At 47.8% G+C, this 16,125-nt stretch overlaps 1 protein-coding gene across 1 annotated transcript; it reads right to left on the bottom strand.

Annotated features, from left to right (window-relative positions):
- Positions 1 to 945: 945 nt before the first annotated feature.
- Positions 946 to 14,834, bottom strand: LOC140454402 (beta-1,3-galactosyl-O-glycosyl-glycoprotein beta-1,6-N-acetylglucosaminyltransferase 3-like). The gene is given in 3 exon segments (XM_072549098.1): positions 946 to 1,482; positions 14,056 to 14,483; positions 14,486 to 14,834. Coding segments are annotated over 3 exon segments (1,314 nt in total).
- Between the last annotated feature and the right edge of the window lie 1,291 nt (positions 14,835 to 16,125).

Below are 16,125 nucleotides of genomic sequence, written 5' to 3'. Positions count from 1 at the left end.
TTTCCAGTAATGCAGTGTCCACTCGTGCAGTGTTCCAGTAATGCAGTGTTCCAGTAATGCAGTGCCCACTAGTGCAGTGTTCCAGTAATGCAATGCCCACGAGTGCAGTGTTCGAGTAATGCAGTGTCCACTCGTGCAGTGTTGAGTATTATTGGTGGATGTGTCCCTGTGAGACTGGGCACAACTAACCCCATCGACCTGTGGCCAACTGCTTCAACTCCCCCTCCCACTCCACAATGACACTTCCTGCAACACCAAATCCAAGTTATCTGACGACTGGAGGAAGAACACCTCATCTTCTGCCTTGGGACCCTCAACCACATGGCATCAAGATTGACATCACGAGTTTCCAAATTTCTCCTGTCCCCCCACCTCATCCCAGATCCAACCCTCCAAGTCGGCTCTCCCCTCTTGACCTGTCCATCTTCCTTCCTAACTATATGTTCGACCTTCCCCACCGATCGATCACAATCACCCCCCCCCAGCTGGATTTACTGAGCACCTTCCCAGCTACCTTCCCCAAAAGCCCCACCCTCACTCTATTTATCTCTCAACCCCCTTACTCCCCCACATTCCTGATGAATTGCTTATACCTGCAATATCGGTTCTCCTGCTCCTTGGATGCTGCCTAACCTGCCGTGCTTTTCCAGCACCACACATTTTGACTCTTACAGTGACTAATGTTACAGTGCTAAGTCTCACAGCACCCAGTGTTACAGTGGATAGTATTAAGGTATCCAATCTCCACAGTGCCCAACACTATCGTGCCCAGCCTCACACTGTCTCGTGTTACAGTGGCCATGTTACAGCATGCAGTCTCACTGTGCCTGGCCTCCACAGCAGCCAGTGTTATAGTATACAGTCTCACAGTGCCCAGTTTCACAGTGCCCAGTCTCTCAGTGTTTCCGATGTCTCACCCACCACCCCTACCACCATCACCGAGGTTTACTCTGTCCCAACCTCTAACCCAGCCCCAGTTTTACCAAGTGTCCTGTTTCGGAGATATTCCACCATGCACTGTACTGCCGTGTTGTCCATGTTGGGGTCAAACTTATTTGCAAAGAAACATCTCTGACGGACCACCCAATGTAGATCTCCTGCCCCATACACACAAACCAAGCGGCGATACCTTCCCGTGCAGGGAGGGTATAGGGCACCCCTCGCAACGTCACCAGCCTCAAAGGACCACTTTACTGCCCAGCCAAGTGTCCTGGTGGCTGCTTGGGTATACGGGATGGAGCCTGGTACATTGGGTATTCTGTGCAGGGTAGCCCACACATGCTCGTCTGGGCTGTAGGTGTCCTCCGACCACTTGAGGAAGGCCTGGATCTCGGCACTGTCAAACACATGGCCGACAAACTGTCTGGAGACCATGAAGTAGGCACTGCCCACGAAGATGGAGGGGCTGATGTTCAGCTGGTCTTTCAGTTGCACCGTCAAGACGACTTGGTCGAGGGTATCGTGGTGGTATTTCCAACATTTCTAAAAGGCAAGTGCAAGAGAGAGTGAGAGAGATGAGAAAGCAGAAATGATACCTTTTCAACTTCACCTATGGCTTTTTTCCCTCCCCGACTCCTCTGCACTCTCCTCGCCCCCAGCTCCAGCAAGATCCATGCACACTCCTTCTCTCAGTTACTCACCTTACAGTGGAGAACATGGCCATTCAGCCCCTCAGGCCTTTCTCACTCCTATTGCCTAGTGCCAGTCACCTGCCAATTTCCCCGTATCCCTGCCTCCCAAACCATCTCCCAATGCTCATTCGCTGAGCAAACATAAAACTCATCGTCAAACTCTCCCAGTGGATCTGGCTTCAAGCTGTGCCCTCTGGTTATAAAGGTTGAGAGCACCAGAAAAATAGATCCTTCAGCCCAACGTGACTGCGCTGGCAAAACAGGCTCCTTGCTACTCCAGTCTCATTTTCCAGCACTGGGAACATTGCCTTTCATGCCTCACCAGTGCAATGGAGACTTTCCTGTGGTCATCAGCTCCTGGAGTGGGACTTGAACACAGAGCTTTTGCCTTAGAGAGATGGACATGGTGTGCAGGGATATAGATCTTTGAAAGTTGCATTGCAGATAGACAGGGTGGTGAAGAAGGTGTTTGATACCTTTACCTTCATTGGTATTGAGTATAGGAGTTGGGATGTAATGTTGCAGCTGTAACAGAGATGGATAGAGCTCTGAAAGATAGTGGAATCAAGGGTTATTGGGATGAGGCAGGAACAGGATACTGATTGTGGATGATGAGCCATGATCATAATGAATGGTGATACTGGCTCGAAGGGCTGAATGGCCTACTCCTGCACCTATTGTCTATAAGTAGGAGTATCTTTGATTATCTCTGATATGCCTTTGCTATTACCAAGTGTGATCTATTGTCTGTAGAGGACATTGGTGAGGCCACTTTTAAAATACTGCATACAATTCTGGTCGTCCTTCGAAAGAAAGGATGTTGTTAAACTTGAGAGGATGCAGAAAAGATTTACCAGGATGTTGCCGAGATTGGAGGGTTTGAGCTAGAGTAAGAGGTTGAATAGGCGAGGGCTATTTTCCCTGGAGTGTCAGATGCTGAGGGGTATCCTTACAGAAGTTCATAAAATCAGGAGGAGCATGGATAGATGTTGAAATGATCAGCCAGATGATAGTACACTTCACACAGCTTCCTTTATCACATACATGCAAGAAGACTCAACCAGCCGGGTCAAAGCCCACCCTTGCCTGGAGAGTCTGAAACAGGCTGTTGCAATCACACTTTTACACACAAACTAGCATTCCCCTTTCACGAATTACATTTTGATTTCAAGCCTTAGCAACACAACTGATCAATCAGATCCTGATCTAGGTACGTGACGTTTAGCATTAGATCATTGACCTTAAACTTCTACAACACCTGTTGAGTGTTGTTTCGGTCTTCCTGCCTTCTCACTTAATGGGAGCCAGTTTCAGTAAGCTAGCTAGCTTGCATACGTGCTTGGCTGCACTTCTCTGTTGCTGCTCAGAATTGTTTAGCTGACCTCCTTTTCTGTTCTTGCCCCATTTTGATTCCTTCCAGGTCGGCTGTATAGCCAAAGGTCTTTTCCCAAGGGTGGGGGAGTCCAAAACTAGAAGCATAGGTTTAAGTTGAGAGGGGAAAGACCTGAGGGGTTACTTTTTCATGCAGTGGGTGATGTGTGCCTGGAATGAGCTACCAAGAGGTGGTGGAGGCAGCTGGTACAATGACTATATTTAAAAGGCATCTAGATGTGGACATGAATAGGAATAGGTTCGAGAGATATGTGCCAAAGGCTGGCAAATAGGACTAGGTCAGATTGGGATGACTGGTCAGCGCAGACAGGTTGAACTGAAGGGTCTGTTCCATACTGTATGATGCTGTGACTCCATGCTCTCTGGTTATTGAGGTTTAGAGCACCAAAATAATAAGTTGCCCTTCAGCCCATCGTGCCTGCACTGGTCAAAAAGACCAGCTTCGAGCTATTCTCATCCCATTTTGTAGCACTTGGCCCATAGCCTTGAGGGTCTCACAAAAGTAATGAAGACACCTTCCTATGGACATCAACTCCTGGAGTAGGACTTGAATCCAATGCTCCTCTCTCAGAGTGAAGGACACCACACATTAGATTCTCTACAGTATGGAAACAGGCCATTTGGCCCAACAATTCCACACCAATCCTCTGAAGAGCAACCCATCACCCTACCTGATAATTACCCCTGACTAATGCACCTAACACTATGGGCAATTTAGCACGACAAATTCACCTAACCTGCACATCTTTGCACTGTGGCAGGAAACCAGAGCACCCGGAGGAAACCCACGCAGACATGGGGACAATGTGCAAACTCCACACAGAAGTCGCCCAAGGCTGGAATCGAACCCAGGTCTTTGGCGCTGTGGGGCAACAGTGCTAACCACTGAGCCACCATGCCACCCCTTCCGCAAGACACAAGACACTTCATTTACATTGTATCAAAAGATATCTTTTATCCTCGGTACTTGTGGCATCATGTATGGGAGATATGGATCCTTGGTTACCAAGGCGAGGATATGCAGGAATGTGGATGGTGGAACAGGATCAAAAGGGCCAATGGCCTACTCTTGTTCCTTGTATGTATGGGAACAGATCTTTTTTTATCCACCTTACATCAAAACTTGCCATCATCTCATACAAATGTAGTTTAGGCTTCATTTACGTTTCAATTCCTCAGATCTCCCCACCATGCCTCTAACCCAAAATCTTACATCTGCATTCCATTGCACTTGTACAATCAGTGAACAGTGAAGTATATTTCCTTGTCTTCATTACCGAGTGCTCACCCTATACCCATTGAATAAACCTCACCCCAATCTCCTTTGTTCCAATGGGAGCATCCTTGACCTTTCCAACTGTGCCATCCAACTTAAATCCTGGCACCATTCTGCGAAATCTCCTCCCTGTCCTGAGGGCCCTCACATCGTTTTATAGTCACCGGAAATGACCACAACAATCCAACTGGGGCTAAACCAATTCGACATGCAGCATAACTCAACCATTTATTGGCATCAATGCCTCTAATTTATGAAGCCTTCTGCTTTTCTACCCTCTTACAGCCTCCTCCATCTTCTAATGTTGATGAATGTTTATTGCCAGATCCCTCTAATCCTGCGCACTCTTTACGATTGTGCCATTACATTTCTATTACCTCTCCACATCCTTCTCCCAAAACATATCACCTTACACTCTTCTGTATTCACCTCTGACTGGATGCTGTCTGTTCACTGTGGTGACTCTGGACAATTCACATCATCCTCACCATTTGCCAATCCTCCAGGTTTATCATTGCCCCGAATATGGGCATTCTGCCACATACTCCAAGATTGATATCACTGACATATTGAATAAAAGCAGTCGTCTATTTAGGGCTGAGAAACGGAAACATTTAACTTACAGGATAGTGAAGTTATGGAATTCTGTACCACAGAAAGCTGTGGAGTTTGAGTCATTGAATATATCCAAGAATGCGATTAACAAATATTTAGGTTTCAAAAGCATCAAAGGCATGGGGAGAAAGCGGTAGTATGGCATTGAGATAGAGGATTAGCCACGATCATATAGTATGGTGGGCCTCATGGAGGGCCAAATCATCTTCTCCTGCTCCGGGTCTTGATGTTTATATGTCCCAGCTGTGTGGATCATTCTCACCTACCAACCTACCAACCTCTCGTCCAAAACAAGATCCATGAATCAGGGCTTGTGTTGTCAATTTTGTTGTCCAGCTGTTTTTATCTAGTGCCTAGTGAAACACTTCATTGAATCCAGTTCAGACAACATTCTCTGCATTCAAATTCTCAGCTACTTCATCAATACATGATGCGAGGTTGGAAACCTGCAGGTTTGAAAACCTGCACTGGCTTCGCTTCATTAATTTGATCTAAGGCAGGTTGGTGCGAATTGCAGCCGTAACTACCAGCATGAATGTCAAGTGCATGATATAAAGTAAACTAGGATCCATGCGGTGTGAGCCTCGGAGACCCAGGTTCAAGTCGCTTCTGTTCCAGAGTTGTGCGATAACATCTTTGAACAGGTTCATCAGTAAATGTAAGACCATTAACAAGTCGGGACAGGAGTCGGCCATTTGGTCCCTCAAGCCAGCTTCACTCGGATCGTGGCTGATTCAACATTCCTCAAGTCCATGTTCTTGCCCTATCCCCGTAATGTTTAATTCCCCAACTGAGCAAGAATCTATCCATCTGAGCCTTAAATATATACAAGGACAGCTCTCTGTGGCAAGGAATTCCAAAGATTCACAACCTTCTGAGAGAGGAAATTCCACCTCATCTCAGTCTTAAACTGGTGCCACTTTATTCTGAGACATTAACCCCCCGCGGACCTGGACTCTCCCATGAGGAGAATCATCCTTTCAGCATTTACCCAGTCAAGCCCCTTAATCCTGTCCATTTCAATGAGGTCAACCACCGAGTACAATGGGATCTTGATCAGATGGGCTAACAGGCCGGGAGTGCCAGATGGAGTCTAATGTCGATAAATGTGAGTTGCTCCATTTTGGTTTGGCAAATCAGGGCAGGAATAATACACTTCATGGTAAGGTCTGGGAAGTGATAATGAAACAAGAGATCTTGGAATGCAGATTCATAGTTTCTTGAAAAAGGAGTCGCAGATAGACAGGTTAGTGAAGAAGTCGTTTGCTACACATGGCATTATTGGACAGTGCATTATGTGTAGGATTTGGGAGGTCATGCTGTGGCTGAACAGGACATTGGTTTGGCAATTTCTGGAATACAGCATGCAATTCTGGTCTCCCTGCTATAGGAAGGATGTTGTGAAACTTGGAAAGGTTCAGAAAAGATTTACAAGGATGTTGCCAGAGCTGAATGTGGAAATGCAGGAGATTGGTACTAGATGTGGAATAATTACAGACACGATGGGCTGCATGGCATCCTTCTGCAAGAATTCTTTAATTCTGTGACTGGCTCAGAGGGAGATTAACTTCAAGGTTCATGTTATCAGGAGGGACACCAAAGCCCTTTCCTTAGCTGAGTGGTCAGAAAACTCCCTACTCTTTACTTGAGGCATAACCTGTCTCCACCAATATCATAGCATAAGTCAGCCATTCGTCCCTTCAAGTCTGCTCCACTATTCAAGAAGGTCACTGCTCTTCTGGTTGCAATTTCAATTCCACATTTCTATCGTTTGTCCCGGGGTCCTTATCTTTTTTTTAAAACAAGGTCACCTTGCTCACCCTTTTATAACTTTATCAACTCAGCCTTCACAACTTCGTACAGAAGAGACTTACACAGTGCAACAGCCCTCTCAGGGGAAAATAATTCTGCAAGGCATTGGTGAGGCCACTTTTGGAGTATTGGATAAATTTGTGATCGCCCTGCTGTTGGAAGGGTGTTGTTAAACTGCAAAGGATGCAGAATAGATTTATAAAGATGTTGCCAGGACTGCAGGGTTTTAGTTATAAGGAGAGGCTAGATAGGCTAGGACTTTTCTCACTGGAGTATTGGAGGGTAAAGGGTGACCATATAGATGTTTATAAAATTGTGGGGGAAATCAATAAAAGTGAATAGCCCCAGGATGAGGGAGTCCAAACCCAGAGGGCATAGTTTAAGGTGAGACCTGAGGGTGGTACAAATACGGAGCAAGTTGCCAAAAAGAATTGTTGTAGTGGGTACAATCACAAGATTTAACAGACGACATAAAGAGGACAAGTTTAGAGGGATATGGACCAAACACAGGATAATGAGACTAGTTCCAATTAGGATACCTGGTTGGCATGGATGAGTTGGACGAAAGGGTATGTTTCGGTGCTGTAGGACTCTGACGATATCTTATTCTACAGAACATCTTGTCAAACCTACAAGAGAAAGCAATGTCCCATCAACTACCTTATCATGTCCCCTCAGAGAAATTTATACATTTCAAAAAGATCTCTCAGATTTCCAAACTTAAATGAGTAAAAATCAATTTGTTCAACCTTCCTTCATAAGATAAACCCTTCATCCTAGGAAAAAGGCAGGTGAAACTTGCTGTCAATGTAATTATTTTATGTTTTAAATGAGAGAAAAATGTACAGACTGATTCTGATCTGGTCTCATCAAGGCCTTGTATGGCATTCTCTCCACCCCTCAGGTCTGGAAATGGACTCTACATTTTGAAGAAAAATGTCTGTGTTAATGGACTCTGGACTAGAACGGACTCTGTTTGTTGGTAATTAACTGTCATATGGTTTGTTGGGCTTATCACCTGCACTGTCTTGCATGTCCCTGGGTCTGGCAGGTGTTACTGTGAGCTGGGAGGCTCGTGGGTCGTCCTGAAAGCTGTCACCCTGAGAGCCGGAGGGTGGGTGGGCCATCCTGTGAACCTGAAGGTTGGTAGGCTGTCCCGAAAGCCGGAGGGTGGGTAGGCCACCCTGATGACAGTCTTCCCGAGAGCTAGATGGTGGGTAGACCGTTCTGAGCACTGTTGTCCCGAAAAGGGGTAATCGGGACGGGCTGTCCTAGAGGTGGTCGAAAGCTGTATCAGAGCAGCCAAGAGCCAGAAAGCGTGTAGGGGCAGGCTGAGATCCAGAAGGCTTGCGGGCTGCCCTGCACGCTGTCATCCCAGGGAAGGGGACAGGCTGTCCTAGAGGTGGCCGAAAGGTGTGCCAGGATAGCCATTGGCCAGATGGCCCATCGGGGTGGGTGGTACGTAGGGGCAGACCGAGACCCAGAAGGTGGGTAGCCGTCCTCAGCGCTGTCACCCCAGGTGGGTAGTGGGGCGGGCAGTCCGAGAGGTGGTCGAAAGGTGTGTCAGGGCGGACCGAGAGCCGGAAGGCGCGTGGGGGGGGGGGCTGCTATAGAGTGGTCGGAAGGTGGGAGGGACGGGGGCTTGCTGGGTCTGTATTATCTGCACTTTTTAATGTAACAGGATTGTCTTATGCATAAATGTCATTGTTGCTGTCTTTTCATATTTGAAACTGGGATTTGTGGTTTGTCCTCAATTCCCTGTAAACTGGTTGAACAGCAGGGCTTGAGGCCTAGCTTTGCTGCTCCTCTCCCTTGTATAATTGTTGATGTCTGCAGCTGTAAATGTTAACTGTTGTGCAGTAACCTCTTTTTTGTACTTGTTTACTAAAATAAAAAAAAATAAACAGGGGAATGCTCCTCTCCCTTGTAAAATTGCTGTCTCTTATATACAGTTGTAAATGTTAACTGTTTTTGTAAACTGTTTAATAAAATTTATAAACAGGAGATTCAGAGGTCTTCTTGATTGAGGGGACTGACTCTGTGCTGGCTGGGTCACAGTCAGTGTGTTACTGTTGGTTTCTGCTTGTTTTTTGTGTGGGGTAACCTGATTCCTGAACTGGCTGAATTATTTAGCCAGTTTGTTAACTGGCATTCCTTTAGGGAGGACTGATTGTTAAACTCCTGATGCACATAATGTGTTAGAGGTGCCGGAAAGCGTGCCGGGGTAGTCCACTGGCCTGACGGTGCATTGGGGTGATGAGAACCCAGTGGTAAGTAGGGGCAGACAGAGAGCCAGGAGCAGTCCTCAGTGCTGCTGCCCCAGTCGAAAGGCGTGTTAGGGCGGATCGAGACCCGGAAGGTACGTCGGGGCGGGCTGTCTTAGAGCGGCCGGAAGGTGGGAGGGATTGGGGTGGTGGTGGGGGGGGGAAGGCTTGCTTGTTTTTTGGGGGTCTGTATTGTATGGACTGTTTCTTACACAGTTGGACTGTCTTATATGTATGAATATCATTGTTACTGTTCGTAATGATTGAAACTGGGATTTGAGGTTTGTCCTCCTTTCCCTGAAAACCGGTTGAATGTCAGGGTTTGGGGCTTGGCTTTGTCATTCCCCTCCCTTGTAAAATTGCTGTTTCTCTGTATACAGCTGTAAATGTAATTGTTTGTATAAACTGTGAATTGTTCAATAAAATATAAATAAACAGGACTGTCTGTTTCCTTTCTTCCTGGTAAAAGAATATAAATTGTGAGGAGCAATTATAAATGTTGTCTGCGAAAATCACAAAGCTGAATCATGAAAGAGGAAGGGGAGTGTAGGTTAAGCTAGATATACTTGTACAAACAGTTATAAGCATCTGTTTCCCACTTCTGCAAAAACAAAAACCACAATCAAGAGGTCATAAGGATCTGTGTGGACGAAGAATGAGAGGAAATGTTGCTTTAGCAAGCAAGGAAGCAGATGGCACTGAAGGAAGATATACGCTAACAATAGACCACAGAGGGATGTGGTGAAATGGCCAAGCAAAACCTGTACTGTTATGCACAAGGCCAGATAAGGTAAGAGATAAACAAGAGGAATGGGCACTGGGTTTAGAGTAGTGGGAGGAGGGAAAGGGAAATGAATTGTATCAAGGTTTTGTACTGTGTGCCTACCTTGTAGACACCACTCTTGCAAGAGTATATCAGATGATACTGCTGCAGCAGATCTTGTCTTGGACTGAAATTATTGAAGTGAGTGAGTTCTATTTCCCACATAAATTAAGATTCACACACTTGTCAGATGCAGTGAAAAATACCTACACACTTGACATGGGTACGAGGGACAAATAAGCATGACTGCTGTCGGGTGGAAGTGGAAGAAAAATAAACAGGCATGTCAAGGGATCTGCTCACTGAGAGCTGGCTCGAGGGGAGCTGGATCAGCATATGAAGGACTCTTCAATCCTCTTGAGGAGAGGAGACTGACTTCAAAACAGCTTCAGTGTGTCTTATGTGCTGCTGTTGGTGTCTTCCTACTGAGGAGGAGTTTATTTTTAATTTTTTTTCATGGTTTGTTGTGATTTGTTTTCTGGGGTTTCTTTCTGCTTATTTCTGTTAATTTGAAGCTGTGCTCAGCTGCACAGGCAGCTACTACCACCACTGCTGCTACAGTCTGGGCCTGCTCCTCCGACTGAAGCCTGGACCTCGCCTGCACCCCTGCTGCTGCTGCCTGGGCCTACCTACACCTGGGGACGACTTCGACTGCTACTCCTGAGGCTGCTTCCGAAAAAAAATAAACAGGATGATCAGATGTTCTGTTCACTCTGAGCTGGCTCTGAGGAAGCTGGATCCGTGTCAAGGACTCCATGTGTAAACAAAATGGTGAGTTGGTGACTGGACAATGGCCTCTGTGAAGTTATTCCTGATGTAGGGGTTTCCTGCTCCTCTGATGCTGCCTGACCTGCTATGCTCTACCAACACTGTTCTAATCTTGACTGTAATCTCCAGCATCTGCAGTACCCACTTACAGTCATAGAGATGTACAGCATGGAAACAGATCCTTCGGTCCGACCAGATATCCCAACCCAATCCAGTTCCACCTGCCAGCACCCGGCCCATATCCCTCCAAACCCTTCCTCTTCATATACCCATCCAAATGCTTCTTAAATGTTGCAGTTGTACCAGCCTCCACCACATCCTCTGGCAGCTCATTCCATACGCGTACCACACTCTCCATGAAAATGTTGCCCCTCAGGTCTCTTTTATATCTTTTCCCGCTCACCTGAAACCTATGTCCTCTAGTTCTGGACTCCCTGACCCCAGGGAAAAGACTTTGTCTATTTATCCTATCCATGCCCCTCATAATTTTGTTAACCACTATAAGCTCACCCCTCAGCCTCCAACATTCCAGGGAAAACCGCCTCAGCCTGTTCCACCTCTCCCTATAGCTCAAATCCTCCAACCCTGGCAACATCCTTGTAAATCATTTTGGAATCCTTTCAAGTTTCACAACATCTTTCCAATAGGAAAGAGACCAGAATTGCACGCAATATTACAACAGTGGCCTTACCGATGTCCTGTACAGCCGCAACATGACCTCCCAACTCCTGTATTCCATAGTCTGATCAATAAAGGAGTGTATACCAAACATTACCTTCACTATCCTATCTACCTGTGACTCCGCTTTCAAGGAGCTCTCAACCTGTACTCCAAGGTCTCTGTTCAGCAACACTCCCAAGGACCTTACCATTCAGTGTATAAGTCCTGCTAAGATTTGCTTTCCCAAAATGCAGCACCTCGCATTTATCTGAATTAAACTCCATCTGCCACTTCTCAGCCCATTGGTCCATCTGGTCCAGATCCTGTTGTAATCTGAGGTAACCCTCTTCGCTGTCCACTACACCTTCAATTTTGGTGTCATCTGCAAACTTACTAACTGTACCTCTTATGCTCGCATCCAAATCATTTATGTAAATGACAAAAAGTAGAGGGCCCAGCACCGATCGTTATGGCACTCCACTGGTCACAGGTCTCCCGTCTGAAAAACAACCCTCCACCACCACCCTCTGTCTTCTACCTTTTGAGCCAGTTCTGTATCCAAGTGGCTAGTTCCCCCTGTATTCCATGAGATCTAACCTTGCTAATCAGTCTGCCATGGGGAACCTTGTTGAATACCTTACTGAAACCCATATAGATCACATTTACCGCTCTGCCCTCATCAATCCTCTTTATTACTTCAAAAAACTCAATCAATTTTGTGAGACTATTTCACTATCAACCTCAGAATAATCCTTTACATGCTCTGAATCAAACTTACATTCTTTTTTGTTCACTCTTAACTCTTAAGGGGTAGCCATAAGCACCCACATAGGCTCCAACTATGCCTGCCTCTTCATCCATCAGCACCATTCCCCACCTTTTCCTCCACTACATTGATGACTGGATTGGCACTACCTCGTATTTGCATGAGGTGGTTGAAAAGTTCATTAATTCTAATTCTACCAACACCTTCCAACCTGACCTCAAATTCACCCGGACAATCTAGGACACCTCCTTCCCCTTCCTGGACCTCTCCATCTCCATCTCCATCTCTGGCAACCGACTAACTGTGGACATCTACTACAAACCCACCAACTCCCACAGCTACCTAGAATACACCTCCTCCCACCCTGCCCCTGTAAAAACACTATCCCTTATTCCCAATTTCTCTGCCTCTGCTGCATCTGTTCCCAGGAGGACCAATTCCACCACAGAACATCCCAGATGGTGTCCTACCTCAAAAACTACAATTTCCTCTCCCACATGGTTGACAATGCCCTCCAGTGCATCTGCTCCATTTCCTGTACCTTCACCCTTGAACCACACCCCTCCCAACGCAACAGGGACCGAACCCCTTGGTCCTCACCTTCTACCCCACCAACATCCGGACACATTGCATTATCCTCCACCACTTCTGCCACTTACAAACAGACCGCACCATTAGGGACATATTTTCCTCTGCACTCCATCTGTATTTCAGAGACTATTCCCTCTGCAACTCCCTTGTCAGATCCACACCCCTCACCAACCCACCTTCCCTGACCTCTGAAAAGTGCAAAACCTGCACCCACACCTCCCCCCCTCACATCCGTCCAAGGCTCCAAAGGATCCTTCCACATGTGACAAATATACTTGTACCTCCAACAATGTCATCTACTGCATCCATTGCACCCAATGTGGTGTCCTCTACATCGGGGAGACAGAACTCTTACTTGCGGATTGTTTCAGAGAACATCTCTGGGACACCCACACTCACCAACCCCACCACCCCGTGGCTGAACACTTTAACTCCCCCTCCCACCAAGGGAATGCAGGTCCTGACACCTGGATATTCCACCTTGGAACCTTGATCCGTCTGCTTGCAATGTTGATTTCACTAGTTTCATTATTTCCCCACCCCACCTTATCGCAGTCCCAAGTCTCCAACTCAGAACCACCCTCCTGACTGGTCCATCTTCCTTCCCACCTGTCCATTTAACCTTCCACCTCCCCCCCCCCCCCACCCGATACCTTCATCTATCACATTCCCAGCTACCTACCACCCCCAGCCTCGCACCCATCCCACTTATCTCTCGGACCCCTGGTCCACAAACCTCATTCCTGATGAAGGGCTTCTGTCCGAAACATTGATTCTTCAGATACTGCCGGACCCGCTGTGCTTTTCCAGTGCCACACTCTTGACTCTGATCTCCAGTATCTGTAGTCCTCACTTTCTCCTACACTCTTAACCTACCTACATTCCTGTATACTCTTGTAATCAGTCTATATCCCTCCTTATCCCAGGCTCAGTCCCCTCTTTCTACCCCAACCCTTTCACCTGACCATGTTCCCTTCTACCCATATGCTCCACCCCACCCACTGTCCAATCACAGCCACCTTCTCCCCACATCCACCAATCACCATCCCACCTACCTTTCCCCAGCCCCACACCCCCATTCTGCAGCCCCTTCCTCGCTCCGGGTTCTGATGCAAGTTTCCGACCTGAAACGTCAATTGCCCTTCTATTCTGTTTGCAGCTCAATTCTCCAACTCCTCCTATATTCCTTTGTACATTCTGAACCTCCCTCCATGCAATTGAACTGTTTTAACAACCCAGTCTCTCTTTTGTTACAGAGGGAGAGAGAAGAGTTACTGAGGGAGAGGGATACGTTAGTGGAGGAGAGGGATTACAAAAGGGAGAGGGGTTAAAGAGGGAGAGGGGTTACAAAGAGGTTACCCTTCCGTAACCCCTTTGTAACAGGCAGGAGTGAAGAACTGGAGGGGGGAGAGAGAGGGAGGGAGGATGGAAAACACTTGGATGGAGAGAGGCCCAACAGACAGGAAGGCGGTTCCCTTTTTGAACCCTGGTGCAGGATCCGACTCAATCACGTTGAAGCCATTCAGAGCTCTGAGGCTGCGGACTATCTCCCGGTTGGTCTTCAGGGGGATGTCTTGGCCACACACGTTGATGAAGTACCTCCAGGGGACAGGGCTCTCCAGCAGCTCCTTCATGCAGTTGAGATCTGCCTGAACTCTGCTCCAGCCAGCATAGGTGACCCACTCCAGCTTGGCTGCGACAAAGACATTGTGGAAACACGAAGCGATGGCCCGAACGGCCGCAAGAAATTGACTCGGGAATTTTCGGTCCACGTGGATACAGGAGACATTCTGTGGGGCATAAATGCTCCGTAGAAGCCTCTCAAACATCTCAATGCTCTGGTGGATGACCATGGGGTAAGCCAAGGGGAAGTGTTCCTCCTCCGGGGGACAGTGATATACTTGCGGGCCCTCACAAACGATCTGCAATTTCGGGTCATGTTCAGATAATCTCCCTCAGTGACGGCCTGGTGCTTGAGGGAGATAGTAATGGAGTTGTGGAGGGCCCTTTCCATCTCCTGCCTGTCCCCCTGGATGATCTGCCAGCAGGTGGAGTTCTCCTCGACCAGGAGGAGGTGTTCCTGCATTGGACTGGCACCTGGTTTCACCAGCCTGAGGGTCAGCCGGCCCCCTCCTCTCTGGACCAGCAGCCATTGGCACAACAAGACCACACTGAGCACACACACCGCTGATCTGAGGCACGACCAGTGGGTACAACGCTGGCTCAGCTTGGGCATGGCACTTTCCAGAGGGCAGTGTACCCAGCCTACAGGCGATAGGCAAATGCAGAATGGATGCTCTCTGTGCTGGGCAGCACTGCCTCCACCAGGCCGTGGGGAAGGAGTGACTGTAATTTGCTGGAGAGGTCGCCCCAGCCAGTCCCCTCTCCTTGTTAGACTCTTGTCTTTCCTTTTCCCCAAGATTCAACGAATGACTCCGACTTTCACTCCCTCTCCCCCCGGAACTGCTCTCCCTCTGGAATTCCTCTCCCACTTTAACACCTCTCCCTCTCTCCGTTAACCCTTTGTAATCCCTTTCCCTCTATAATCCCTCTCCCATTGTAATTCCTCTCCTCCACGAACTCATCCCTCTCCCTCTGTAACTCCTCTTGCTCCCTCTGTAACTCCTCTCTCATTCCTCTCTCTCAGTAACTCCTCTCTCACACACACACATTAACTCCTCTCTCTTTCTCTGTCCCTCAGTAACTCCTCTCCTCCCTCTCTTGGTAACTCTCTCCCTCTCTCGGTAACTCTCTCCCTCTCTCGGTAACACCTCTCCCCCTCTCTGTCCCTCAGTAACTCCTCTCCTCCCTCTCTCGGTAACTCTCTCCCTCTCTCACTACCTCCTCTCCCTCTCCCTCTGTCTCTCTCAGTAACTCCTCCCGCCCTCCTCTGGATGATACCCAGCCAATGTTCCGTTGTTTCTCTCTCGGAGTCCGGGCTCCCCTCGCTCCTGTCTGCCTGCCTATCTACAGGCGTTTCCTTCCCCGGTCTCTGCTTCTCTCCAGCCGTTCCTGGACCGGTGTCGCCCGGGTGAAGTAAACGAGAGGATCGCGATGGTGCACAGTCTGGGTCGGAGAACCTACAACCAGAGAGAACACAGAGCCAGCCAAGTCCAATAACCCACGCCCCAGCCTGGGCTGAGATGGTCTTTCAGGAAGGAACCTTCCATCGAGCCCACAACAATGTGGGAGGGGTAACCCTTGGATGAAGAGAGGACCAGGAGATGGGAAGGACCTGTTTGTACTGTGACTCTTAACTGCCCTCTGGGCTATTAGGGATGGGCAATAAACACTGGCCTGGCCAACGGTGCCCCCATCCCATGGATTTATTTGAAAAAATGTGACAATAGTAAGTCAAATTAAATCAAACTTCACCACCCGTCATCTCTCTCTCTCTCTCTCTGATGCGAAATTGGGATTATGGTGATTTGACTGTTCATAACAAAGCTGTGAATCTGAGCACAGCAAGTTGATATGAATCCAAAAAAAAAATCCCCTGGCCAAGAGTGGCTCAGAGGTTAGCATCG

The sequence above is a fragment of the Chiloscyllium punctatum genome, chromosome 29 (assembly GCF_047496795.1).
Source record: "Chiloscyllium punctatum isolate Juve2018m chromosome 29, sChiPun1.3, whole genome shotgun sequence".
In the NCBI taxonomy this organism is placed as follows: domain Eukaryota; kingdom Metazoa; phylum Chordata; class Chondrichthyes; order Orectolobiformes; family Hemiscylliidae; genus Chiloscyllium; species Chiloscyllium punctatum.
The sequence above is the reverse complement of the archived record's forward strand: the minus strand, read 5'-3'. Positions and strand labels throughout refer to the sequence as shown.